This window comes from Camelus dromedarius, chromosome X, assembly GCF_036321535.1.
Source record: "Camelus dromedarius isolate mCamDro1 chromosome X, mCamDro1.pat, whole genome shotgun sequence".
Classification (NCBI taxonomy): domain Eukaryota; kingdom Metazoa; phylum Chordata; class Mammalia; order Artiodactyla; family Camelidae; genus Camelus; species Camelus dromedarius.
This window is the reverse complement of record NC_087472.1, coordinates 56,174,386-56,187,515: the sequence shown is the minus strand read 5'-3', so window position 1 is coordinate 56,187,515 and position 13,130 is coordinate 56,174,386. Positions and strand designations below refer to the sequence as shown.

The 13,130-nt window shown below is 33.1% G+C and overlaps 1 protein-coding gene across 7 annotated transcripts in view; it reads right to left on the bottom strand.

The window, feature by feature from the left end:
• Window positions 1–13,130, bottom strand: part of ATRX (ATRX chromatin remodeler) — a 227,960-nt gene that overhangs the window by 140,881 nt on the left and 73,949 nt on the right. For 4 of the 7 annotated variants that reach the window (XM_010987736.3, XM_031446239.2, XM_064483018.1 and 1 more), the window contains 4 exons: window positions 9,797–9,906; window positions 8,081–8,148; window positions 4,700–7,785; window positions 558–630 (listed from right to left, as the gene is read on the bottom strand). In XM_010987736.3, coding sequence (XP_010986038.1) covers window positions 558–630; window positions 4,700–7,785; window positions 8,081–8,148; window positions 9,797–9,906 — 3,337 coding nt within the window. The remainder of the gene's footprint in view (window positions 1–557; window positions 631–4,699; window positions 7,786–8,080; window positions 8,149–9,796; window positions 9,907–13,130) is intronic. The other 3 variants (XM_064483017.1, XM_064483021.1, XM_064483020.1) reach the window with 2 other exon arrangements.

Below are 13,130 nucleotides of genomic sequence, written 5' to 3'. Positions count from 1 at the left end.
CTTCTACTTTATTTGAAAAATCATTAAAATCTAAATCAGTCTAGACACTTCATAAATTGATACTTATTGTGAAAGCAATTTCTTAATCGTAAATATCTGCGCAATCTCCTTTTTTTCATTTTGAACAGCTTTTAATGAATAGGACCACCACACTGGATGGCAATTAAAAAACAATAATCAAATATTGAGGAAAGAGATGTCTGCTGTCACCAATTTATTGAGATATGATTTCCTTTCACCAATAAAATAATCTGTCAAAATTAAAATATTCTCAAAAAAGTATCACAGTTTACATGGAAACAAAAATTGACAGTACTGTATTTATAACACACCCTATGCTAGGTGTGTTAATATTTCTATTTACTTTCTCTTAAGGTTTTTGAGTTTTAGCCCATTTTCTGGCCTTTCTTTCAAACTTGCGGGAAGACTGTGACTGAGTCTTTCTAAGGCAGGCACTCCTGGTTTTTACAACCTGCTTGCGGTTCCGTTGCTGCTGTTTGTGCCCACGCCTAGGGTGTGTTATAATCTTTTTAAAGTCCTTACAGATGGAATCATACCTATTCTCAGGATCATTGTCATCGTCGTCATCATCCACTGTGACAGGCACTGATTTAGATAAGGCTTCATCTCCTTGAGGGAACAAAAGTGTACTTAAAATTAGCTTTAAATTATCTATATAAGTAAAACCATGTAAAGTAAAACTGAAAGCCAAAAACTTTAAAACAACTAGTGGATTCTCTGGGATCCAAAACATGAATAAAAGGAATTTATAAGGAACAATGGGGATTAAGAAGTGACAGCAATAAATTAACAAATAGTTGGATCTTGTATATTTCAAAGCTCCTTTCCAGAACATAACAGATTTAAAACTCATCCTTCACAGTAACAAATCTTTACCATTCACCATCATATTAGCCTAAGTTTCTTACTGAAATAACCTTGATAGTGATCCATTTTAAGTTTAAAGTTAACAGATGTCTAGTTTGCTATTAATACTAAGTAGTACCAAGTAATTTCAAAATATGCTTGAATTCGTATGGTATTCATGAGTAGAATCACTCAGAGATATATTCAAGTACAGTAAAACTTAATTCCTTATAAAAAAGCAACATTTCTATCCTTTGATTAAAAACCTAAAGAGATTAAGATTTGTACATTTTGCTGTATGTAAATGTTGCCTCAAAAATAAACTTAAACACTGTCCTCTAGTTAATACTATATATGCTGAAGTAATCAGAATTATGCTGATGTTTACCATTTACTTTCAAATGCATCAAAGATTTTAAGAGCATGAAACTGAATGAAAAAACACAATTTCAAAAGGTTACATATGTCATGATTCCATCTCAAAATAACAAAACTAGAGACGAAAATCAAATTAACAGTTGCCAGAGGTTAAGAATGGGGATATACAATGGAGTGTACCGCAAAGGAACCTTGCAGTAATGAAACAGTTCAATATCTTGGTTGTGGTGATGGCTATACAAAGCTACATGTGATACAAGATTGCACAGAACTATACTTTCACACAAACAAACACACACACACACACACACACACACACACACATACAAATGAAGGAGTGCATGTAAAACTGGTGAAATCTGAATAAATCTTCAGTTTCCTGGTTCTGACATTATACTATAATCATACAAGATGTTACCATTGGGGGGAAGTGAATGAACGGCATTTAAGACATTCCTGTACAATTTTTTAAATCAACTTCCTGTGAATTTGCAATTATTTCAAAATACAGTTAAAAGGGCAAAGAAAAAGGTACACTGATGGATAGATAGGATATATAGATAGGCATGTGATAAAGTAAATATAGTACAATGTTAACAGCAGAAATTTTACTGTATATTTAACATTTTTTCATACTAAAATATAGGGGGGAAATGTTGGAGAAAAAAATCACAGACACCTACAAATTCAGGATAGAAATATGCTAAATATAGAAAGGCAAACACAGACACCTACAAGTTCAGGATAAAAATATGCTAAATATAGAAAGACAAAAATAAATCTCACAATACCTTAGCAAACTCACAGTATATACCTTATTCAAACAGACCAATCTTGAAATGAAATGTTCCTAGTGATATTACTGTTGTTCCCCTTTACCACACCTTTGAAAATCTGACCCATCCTTCAAAGTCTAGTTCAAATGCTACCTGCTTTTTTAAGTCTTTTTCCAATATTCAGATTAAATGGCTCACTTGCAATTTATCACACAGTCCCATTTTAGTTTCCTACTTTTCTTCTGGTATTGTTTTTCTTTAAAAATAATTATTTATCTATGTCTATCTTTCTCACTGGACTACAGTCCCCTAGGACCATGTTCTTCATCTTGGTTGGTCATGCCATTCCCAAGCCCCAACTTCTAGGAAAACGTAATCTGTAATAGGGTAGCCAACTATTGCTGAATAAATTGGAATCCTCTAAATTCACGGGGGCAGGGGAGGCTAAGAGCTCATACAAACTGTCACCTAAATTAAGTTGGACATATTAGGAGAATAAATATATTTAGCATGCTTATATACACATGCAAGCAAATTCTTAAGGAATGCCACTTATCATTGGCTCCCAACTAAACTTATCTTGAAAAACAGTGCTTTTACATATGCTTATTTTCAATGCCCTGCATATTCTTTTCCGCCTAAGTATTTCTATTGACAAGTCCAATTTTTAGATGTGTTAATTCTCTAACAAATTTATATTTTTTTCCATCTTGAAGTAATCAGTCTCAAGAAATATCCAGGGTGAAGAAAATCTAAACAAGGTTTGTTCCACCAAATAGCTGAGAGACTGGCATCTGAAGTGCTGAATTCTCAAGGTTTCTTTGGATATAAATATGAGAAAAGAGAACTGAACCTTCTGAGTATTTGTCATATGTTGCCATCTCTTACTAAGATCTAATGAATATATATTACTTATTATACTACGTATTAATAGCTCCAAACATGAAAAGTATATCATAGAAACCCTCATATATGTTAAATCAAGTGAAATTTTGGGAAAAGAAACTTAGTATTTGAAATAAAACATGTTCATTTCACTAGAGGAGCTGTTTAATCATGGAAACCAGTTTTCCAAAATTTGATTAGTTCAATAGCCTAGAATTTGCTGACGAGAATACTCCATGTAACTAATTACAACTTATTATTCTCATACTTTAATCCTTAATAAGTTTTTCCAACTAACCTGATAACTAAAACATTGATTTTATATCCAAGTAACTATTGGAATGTTTTGAATATAAGTCCACAATCTCATACACAATTCAAAAATCCAAAAAGCTCTCAAAATTTAAAGTTTTGTAAGGTGGTGCCTAAGTTGATTTGACAGCAAAATCTGATCTGAACTGTTTATTCCTCTTAAGTGTAAATGTTCATGTTTTGCTGCAGAAATATTAGTGTGTTTGATTAGGGGGCTGCTGTCTCAGGATCTATTGGGGCTATCATATAATATATAGCAACTACTCTATATTATCTTCCTAAAAACAAAACAGCTGAAAATTTTGAAACACGTTAGGCCTCAAGAATATCAGGGACTGTGGTGTGGATCTGTAGTTACAACAGCCATATGAGCAGAACTCCACTGGCATCTAATGTAACAGAGCATTAAACTGAGTATACAATGCATATCACATTTGGTTTTCAAACCAACTCATTTGGGCTCCATAAAAGGGATTTAAAGTTTTATTAAAAACCAAGATTCAAGAAACTGACACAACACTGTAAACTGACTATAACTCAATAAAAAAAAAAAACCCAAGATTCAAGTTATTTTCACTAAAATTCAATTTGGGTAAGAGGAAAATCCCAACAAAAGGAATGAAAGGAAAATTTTAAACATTCTGCTTTTGCTGGGAACACAGTTATAAGTGAAATCTACTTTATAAAAATTTTAAACTAAATTTAAGTGTCCCTGGTTAACTGACAGGTTTTACTGACAAAGAAAAAAGACAATATGAGTGACAAATGTACATCATACAACTGGGTTTTTAAAAGAACTGCAATAATAATTATTTTTAAATTCTTTTGGGGGAGGGGTTATCACTAACTGGTTGACCCAAACCTTATCTATTTCATCACGATGTGGAAATCTATCTAGTTTTTGGATTTCTTTCTTCCTCTATCTTCTTAGTGTTAAAGATAAAAAATCTGTTCATATCATTACAAAAAAAAAAAAAAACTAATGAGCCTCAGCAAAGGGTTTCAATGAAGTAAATTTAAATTCTTCAGAGGATTTCATGGGACACAAAAATAATCTGCCCAATTTTAAAAGTCAGATGCATGGCAAACTTTCATGTTTAAAACTTTCACACATATTATACCACTGTCAAGCACTCATCTCTACTACATGAATAAATATCTACTGAACTATTAGCACCACTCTGATTCCTTTATAAGTTACTTTCAATTATTCCAAAGAAAAGCACTGAACACTGAAAAAGAAATCTAACCAACAAACTTGGTATACCTGATAAGGATACTAACAATGTTTGAAATACCTCCTAATGATGACATAAAAATAAATGGAGAAAGAACCTCTAGTCTCTAAATCTCTAAAGAATTTTTAAATGTCTTTACCTAAATAGTAACCTTGCATTTGACTGACTTCAGGGAAAATTAAACAAGGTAGTGATTCAAGAGGGGAAATGTACAAATTATATTTTCTATTTATTTTCACCTACCTGAAGATTGGCAAAATCCAGTATGTGAAGACAGCACTAAATTTTCAGTCACAGGCTTAATTTTCTGCTCATCACTGCTCCCCTCACCTACAGAATTCTGATCATCATCTCCTAAATCAGAAGAAGATGAGGAAGTAATGTCAGCTTGCTTCCTTTTAGTGCTTGTTCTTAGGGAGTTTCTCATTTTCTCCTTGATACTGCCTGCCTTCTTTTTAGCTGAAGCTCTTTGTTTCTTCAGCTTTTTATTATCTTCAGAACTTTCCTCAACATCAGAAGACGATGAGCCACTTTGTACTTCCTTGGTATTTCTCTTGAAATTTAAATTTCTTCTTTCCCTCAATTCAATTCTTTTCAGTCTCTTATCAGAAGAATCACAACCATCTTCTTTCATGGAATATTTCTCAGCATCAGATGATGAACAATCTTGTCTCTTCCTTGAACTCTTTTCAGGCAAGTTGCACCTTTTCTTCTGTCTACTGGATGTTCCATTGTTACCCTTCTTATCTTCTGAAGAATCACAACTATCTCTTTTCCCTGGTAACTTCTCAGCATTATTGGATAATTCATCCTTCTTTTTAGAAGTTTTATCTTTTATTTTTTTACTTTTCTTTTCCCCATCAGTTGTGTCATTCTTATTTGGTTTTATGCCTTTAGGAAAATGACAAATTTCTTCTCCTTCAGGTAATTTGTCAGTACCATCAGATGATGATTCATATTGTTGTTCCATCTTAATTACTTTTCTCTTCAAGTCTACAGTTTTCTTTTCTTTTTCTTCAGTTCCCTTTTTGCTCTGCTTTTTATCATCTTCAGAGGATTCATCACTCTGTTCTTTCTTTGGGAACTTCTCAGCAACATCAGATAAGCCACCCTGTACTTTCTTATACGTTTTCGTTTTCAGATGCTTACTCTTTTCTTTAGTTTCAGCAACCTTTTTGTCTTCTGGAGAATTAAAACTCTCCTCTTTCCCAGAAGAAAGTTTATCAGCACCATCAGAGGAAATACTTGGCTGCTGCTTCTTAGAGAGTCGATCTCTCAATTCCATGACGGTCTTGTCTTTATCAACTATGCCTTCTGCTGAAGAGAAATTCTCTCTCTCTTGTTTCCTGTCAGCATCATCAGATGACCCTTCTTGTGTAGTCCTCAAACTTTTCTGTTCTTGATTATCTATTCCTTTTTTGCTGTGTTTTTCATCTTCGGACGAATCATAATCTTCTTTATTTGGAACTCTTCTTTTGGTTGTTCTGGCAGCCCCAATTTTACTCATGCTCTTTATCTCTTTTTCTAACTCTGAGTCATAATTAGAAGATTCAGACTGATTTTGTCGTTTCTTTTTAGAAATTGTAGACCTTTTAGCTGATTTGCCTTTTTTAATATCAAAATCTGAGCCAGAAGTAGAACTTTTTCGTTTCCTTTTTCCTTTATCATCTTTTCCTGTTTGAGTGTTTACATCATACAAAGTCTTCTCATGATTTGTATGAGTTTCATTAATATCAGTATCTGAAGAAGAACTGTGACTCATCCTGGATACCTCTTTGAGGATTGCTAGCACTTCATCAGAATCTGAATTTTGATCCATGATCTCTGACTGCTTAGATTTAGGCAATTTATTAGGTTTAGGATTATCTACAGCATTGTCAGAAGAATTCCGCTTATCCTTTTTTCTCATTGGAACTGATAGTTTTTGTTTCTCCTTAACTGTTTCATTATTTTCTTCATCTGAATTAGATGTTGCAGGGTTGGTTTCTGTCTGTCGCCTCAAGGGTGTAGTCTTTACACGTGGAGATCTTCGAAGATCAGATTCTTCTGAAAGTAGTGGAACTTCACTTTCAACCAAATGCCCATTATCATTCTTTTCCTGTCCAAGTCCATAGTTCTCTGGCTTGGGGTTCAGACCAGAACTTTTATAGCCATCTTTATCTTGTGGAACTTCCTGACAATCAGCACCTTTAACTGGGGAATTAGAAAGGGAAACAGGGGTGAGTTTAACATATAATTCTTTTGTTACTTTAGCTGTTGTTTTTGATTTAATACCTCCTCTGCTGTCTTTTGAAGCAATATTTAATTTTATAGAAGAACCCTCCAGTTCTTGCTCAGTTCCACTGTTGCCATCTCCCTGATAGTCAGCTGAACTTTGAACTTCCATAGCAGTCTCAAGATTCTCAAAAATGTCTTCTGGAACTGAGGAAGGAACAGATACAATGTCCATATCTAAGTCTTCAGAAGTGTTAGTAGGTTCATACTGAGGTTCTTCTTTTTTATCAGATTTCTTATGTTCACCACTGGTACTTTTATTTGCTCTTTGTTCCTCTACTGGAACACTCTGATCCATATGCTCACTATCTACCTGCTTTCTTGACAGTTTAGCTTCTGATTTTGAAATATCCTTCCTTTCCAAAGCACAGAGTTTTTCTCCTTTTCGTACTTTTGTTTCAGACTTAGCATCTATGACTTTATGCTCTTTGGTATTTTTCTCTTTGTTTACAGCATCCAAAGCTCGAATCTCTGAATTCAAATCTTCTTCTAATGCAAGATGAGCTTTCTTGATATCAGCCAACACAGATTTAAAAGCCTTAAGCTGACGTAACTTCGTAGACGAACTGATTTCTGAATTATCCGTTGCTTGCTTCAGAAACTTAACATAACTGGAGTTCATGTTGGCTGTGGTCTCAATCAGTTTTTTTGCCTTCTTAATCATCTCCTTCGGCACAATTAGTGCTGAATAAGAGTAGGTTACAGAACCAGAACATGAATCATCTAACTTCTTTTCTTCTCCATTACAGTTTGAACTATTTTTCTTTGGAGAAAATTTGGGTGTATGGTCATATACTTTATTACTCTTTTCATTGTCAACTTTTATCTTCTTCTTATTTTGTTGCAACAACTGTTCTAAATTTTCAAATACACTGTTACATGCCGTGACCAAGTCCAACAAAGGCTCCGGGTGACAAATGTAGCAATACCATTGGTTGTTTTCATCCATTATTGTAGACAGTTCCTTTCGACCAAGGTTACGTAGAATGCATTTCTTGCAGAAGGCATTATGGCAAAAATCACAACAAATCAAGTTTCCACCTTCTGCACACCATCTGAAATTATTTAAAGATTAAAATATTACTCCCAACTCAAATTCATTTTAAATCTTTTCATTATCAAAGCAAGTTAAATTTTCCCACCAGCAATTTTAACAATAAAGTAATTTAGGTCATCTGCATATTCTTTATTGGAAAATTAAGACATAAACCAAAGCCTCTGTGGAAAACAACCTTCCATTAAAGACATCAATGATGATAGTACAAAAATGCATCCGATAAGAGACTGTAAGAATTTCCCCTCTGAAGGCAGACAACATTGAATTTTAGTTAATTTTAATTTATTACCTACCTACATTGTTCATCCATTCCATCTGAGTCACGGCTAATATCATCACTCATGTAATATTTAAAGCAATTCTATTAAAAGAAAAGGGAAAGGAGGAATTCATTGAAAATTGGTAACATTCGTAAAGGACAGAAACGTTATTTTTTAAGTCATTAAAAACATAAAGGGAATGTGTATGTATGAGTGTGTGTTTTAGACGAAGCAGAAACACTGTGCTATCCATATTTGTAGTTTCCAGACACAGAAATAGCTCAAGAAATTCCTTGAAACAGAATTCCATATCATCAAGCACCACGGTTCCTTATATAAAAGTTTAAGATTTTGGTAAAGCAAATTTCTGATTTCATATGATGAGATACTAAAGCTCTACATAAAAATGTACCAGATGTTGTTGCTAATTAATAAATTTAATAGTTATCATATATAAACAGCTACTATGTATGCAGCTGAGCAACGTTATCCTAATTAACCCACATTAAATCTCAAATTCCTACTATGCAAGGTATGATGTATTGCTGCCCAATTTGAGAGACAAGGCTTAGGTTCATAAATATGCAAATAAATCTCCTAAAGTCATACAATTTTCGAGAGGCAAAGCTGGTATTCAAATCCAAGTCTGACTGACTTTAAATTCCTTTTCACTGGAACTGGAGAAAGGGGAAGGTTCCATGCCCACTGATGAAAATTACTGATTACTTAAATGGGCTAGGGTCAACAGACTGGCCCTTGAAAAAAAATCGCATATATAAGAGAAAGGGAATGCATGTTACAAATACAGCAATATTAAAATTAGACTGTCACAATTTAAAACTAGAGGCTACAACATCTACCATAGATAGGCTCCTGCCTGAAATGAATTCAAGGAAAGAAAGGACACAAATTACTAAAAGAGGAAGTAAATTTAGTACATTTAAGTAGGTCTACATCTATCAAAAATTCATGTAAGATCTAGCACTGGAACTCTAAGGAAAGTTTGGTCTGCCTGTGTTTCAAAAAGGCATTCTATTGGGAAACAAACTAACACAGGATTAATCTTAGCAGTTACATGAGTTGGGGAAACTATAACCTTGATATTATAGATATTTAAAATTAACTCCAAGGTATTACTAATAAAAAAGTGTACATAAATCGCTTCTTGGCCTTTTGGCTAAGATCAAATGTGAAAAGTGTACACAGACTGCTAAAAGTATCTTCAACACATATCAAACATTTTTAATTCTATTATCTCCAAATTATGTGAAAACCTTGCTCCACATGGAGAGTTTAGATTTGGGTAACTAGGGTACATAAGAGGGAAGGTTACAAAGTATATATGTACACACATATACATGTATGTGCAATTTTCCAACACATCATACTCTCCATCACCTACCAGCCTTTGAATACTACTTGGCCTAGAATATGCTGAACCAATCCCACCTCACCAAGCTAATTCCTATTTATATTTCAGATAACAGCCTATATCATCTGCATTATAAAGCCATCCATACCCAAATCCAAATTACAAAGGCTTCTTGTGTGTTCAATAGTATACAGTATCTCCCCTATCATAGCACTTTTTAGGCTTTTCATGTCTGTCTTTCTTACTACAATATAAGTGTATACAATATATATATTGCAAGAGCAGAGACTATTTCCTCATCACTGTGCATCAAAAGTCTGACACATGTTAAGCATTCAAACATTTGTGGAATTAATTATCAACAGGTCATTACATACCTTACAAATAAGTACTTGCAGTGAAGGATGTCTATAAATGGAATCTTTTTGAAAATGATTGACTTGTTGTCCACAAGCTGTGCAGCTCACAATCCCATGAAGCCCATCTTCTAGGAGAAAGGAGTGACCATTATTCACACATATACACACATACAGAAAGATACATACTTTAGTCAGCGTTTTCCAACATTTGTATTGGAAATCAAATACCTCATAATTCTTAGGAAAATGACATTTTGGACGCAAGTAAAAAGGTTAATAATTTTATGGACTTACTAAAAACATGACAACCTTGGCAAATTCCAGAGCTAACTTGCTCCTTTTTACAGATGCAAACCGTATTTCTCACAACTTGATATAGCATGAAGAGATTCCATAAAAGAAGTTCTAAAAATAAGGGCCAAGAGCTCTTTTTCCATTTTGCTACTGCTTTGCAAATAAATTTAGTATCAGTTCTTGAATAATGGGGAAGCAAGTGAAATATATGAAACAGATTCTTTTTGTAACCCTGCACTTAAGTTAGGTATGCTGTAAAGTTTTTATTCTTGAAATGGAATTGTCTGCACAGATCCTTTCAATAGCATGTAAAAACCTGCAAACTTTATATTACCAGTTTCCTTCCTAAGATTTATTTCAATACTATTCACAATCCCCCATTAACCTTTCTTTCTTTCTATGTCTATTCCACTGTCTAATCTGTATCAGCACTGTCTACTATTTCCAACAAAGGACAAATTAAGACTTGCAGGTATATCTATCTTGGCAGCACAACCTCAAAATGGCTGGGTTTTAACAGAGTCCCATTCTGCAGTGTCTGCAGAAAAACGGGATTCAAAATAGCCTACACAAGAATAAGGAACCTCTCCTGCCTCATTCTTGTCCCTAGTTCTGCACAGTGCTTCACAATCTGAGCTGAACATCAGAATCATCCAAAGAATCTTTTTAAAAACAGGGACAGTCATTCCCACCCCTAAACCACTGAATGGGAATCTCCTGGAAACTTTTTTTTTAAGTTTTACAGGTGACTCTGATGTGCAATCAAAACCTTGATCCAACTAAGATGGAGATTATGATTCAAAAGAGGCCAGTGAAAATGCCTGCATTCACCAAAACAAAAAACAAAAAAAAGGGGAGATGACTTAAAAAAAGAGAGGAAAATAACCTGTATCTATCTCTAAATAAAAGACAAAACAACCCACACATTTCTCACCTTTTAATTTTCTATTTTGTGTTTTTCTTAGTTTTACAGTCCAAAGCACCATGGACCAAATCACTATCACAATTTTTTTTTTGCAAGAGTTAAAAAAGTTTAAGCAAGGTATAAGGGCACTACCATACTTCTCCAGAAAATATAAAGCATTTGAAGACTTACTATAAAAGCTGCTAATATTTTATTTTAAATCATAATCCTGTATTACTGCTTGATCTTGAGTATTCATATATTCTGTATTTGTTTTAACATAAACAAATATACAGTGTGCTTTTTCATTTCAAATAATGATTGCATTCAGATACACTAACAAGATAAATAAAAGCTAGAGTTTGAATGTTCATCCAATGTTAGATAATATTTATTAAGCATCTTCTATGTGCTTTTGCACATATATTGCTCAAGAATTAAACAAAATTAGGTGACTCTTTGGAGAATTTCTCCCATATGTGCACAAGGAATCATATAAAGGATATTCATTGCAGCACTAATTAGCAAAGTAGAAAAATTTGAAAACAGGAAATTGAAAATAACTTCATGTTTGGGAAATAGTGGTTTACTCATACAACTGAATTCTATAAAGCAATAAAAAATAAAAACTAGATGTACTTTTACTTATATGAATACATTTCAAAAACAATGTTGAATAAGAAATGTTGCAAAAGGATATATACAGGATACTATTTTGTATATTTTTAAATGAAAAAATACATGTTTTATGAATAAATATATAGAAAAATATTAAAACATGCATGGAAACAACATACACACATGCATACAAGCTTGAGGATAATCATAACCTGAGGTTTGGAAGGAAGGAGAAATGGATGAGAGTAGGACTAAACCAATATTTTATTTAAATGAGACCTGAAGCAAATATTGTAAAATGCTGAAATGTTATTTTACTATATGTACTTGTTTCTCTATGTGTATGTTTTAAATTTTTATTTTTAGTTATGAAATATCTTAATGATTATAATACATACAGTACGTAAATGGAAAAGACGCACTTTCATTTCTGAGCTCAATACATTCTATCAGTTTTAAAGAGAGAACAAAATTACTGTGCCGTATAGAAAAATTAGGTATAAAATATGTTTCCTAACAATTAAACTAAGGAAAGGATTCAAAATAGGCTATAGTATTTAAAAAACAAAGGTTCTTGAAATAGTCACTATAGCTATAGCTTTGTGTTTTACTTTGTTTCAAATCAGTGTAAGATTATTTTATGCATCAAGTTTACCTTCTTGACAGTTTCCTAAATTAGACTTCAATTTTAGAACTAACTTTCCTAGGAAGTTTGAATATTAACTAGCAATTCAGTACCTCAGATCACTAGTTTATTCATACATTGTATATAGGTAAACATGATTAAATTTCCTGTGTGATTTCTAACAACTTAAAAGATGTAGCAAATCATTAAGACAGAAATTAACATGAAAGACTAAGTGCTATTATATGGCTATAAGCATACATATTCCCTTAAGCATGATATAAACATTATTACACAGAACACTCAATAAAATGTTCCAGAAACATTATCAGCTCAGACCAAATACCAGCAGCAGAGCAAAATGGCACTGGAAATACCCTCCCCAATAACTGTAGTCCTTTTTTATTCTCCCTTTTAGCCCTTATCCACATTTCAGACACTGACTGCTCCAGAGTCCCTCCCCCAAAAGACACCAATTAGATATTAATTGACACAATGCAGTACATTTAGTTATCTGTCTTCTCTAGAGAACGTATAATCAGAAGATCTTACTACTGGTCCTTATCATCATCTTCTACTTACTGATTCTCTTATTTTAAGAATACCACTTCGCTTTGGTGAGCTCTGTTGATGCAATGGCAGTCTCCCTACCATAAATTTGATTCTCAATAAATCTTCCTAATGCTTGAAAAGGGTAGAACACCCCCTTGTGGACAAAAGGCTAAACAATAGTTCCTTGATTTTTCTCCAACAACCTAATGAATTATTGAATCTGAAAACTGATATATATACATATATTCATATATGTGTGTGTATCTATATAATGAATACAAATATATTTTACTAGTACCATCAAGATATCATATAGCACTGAAATTAAAATCTACACAAAATTTCACTGATAGAACTAT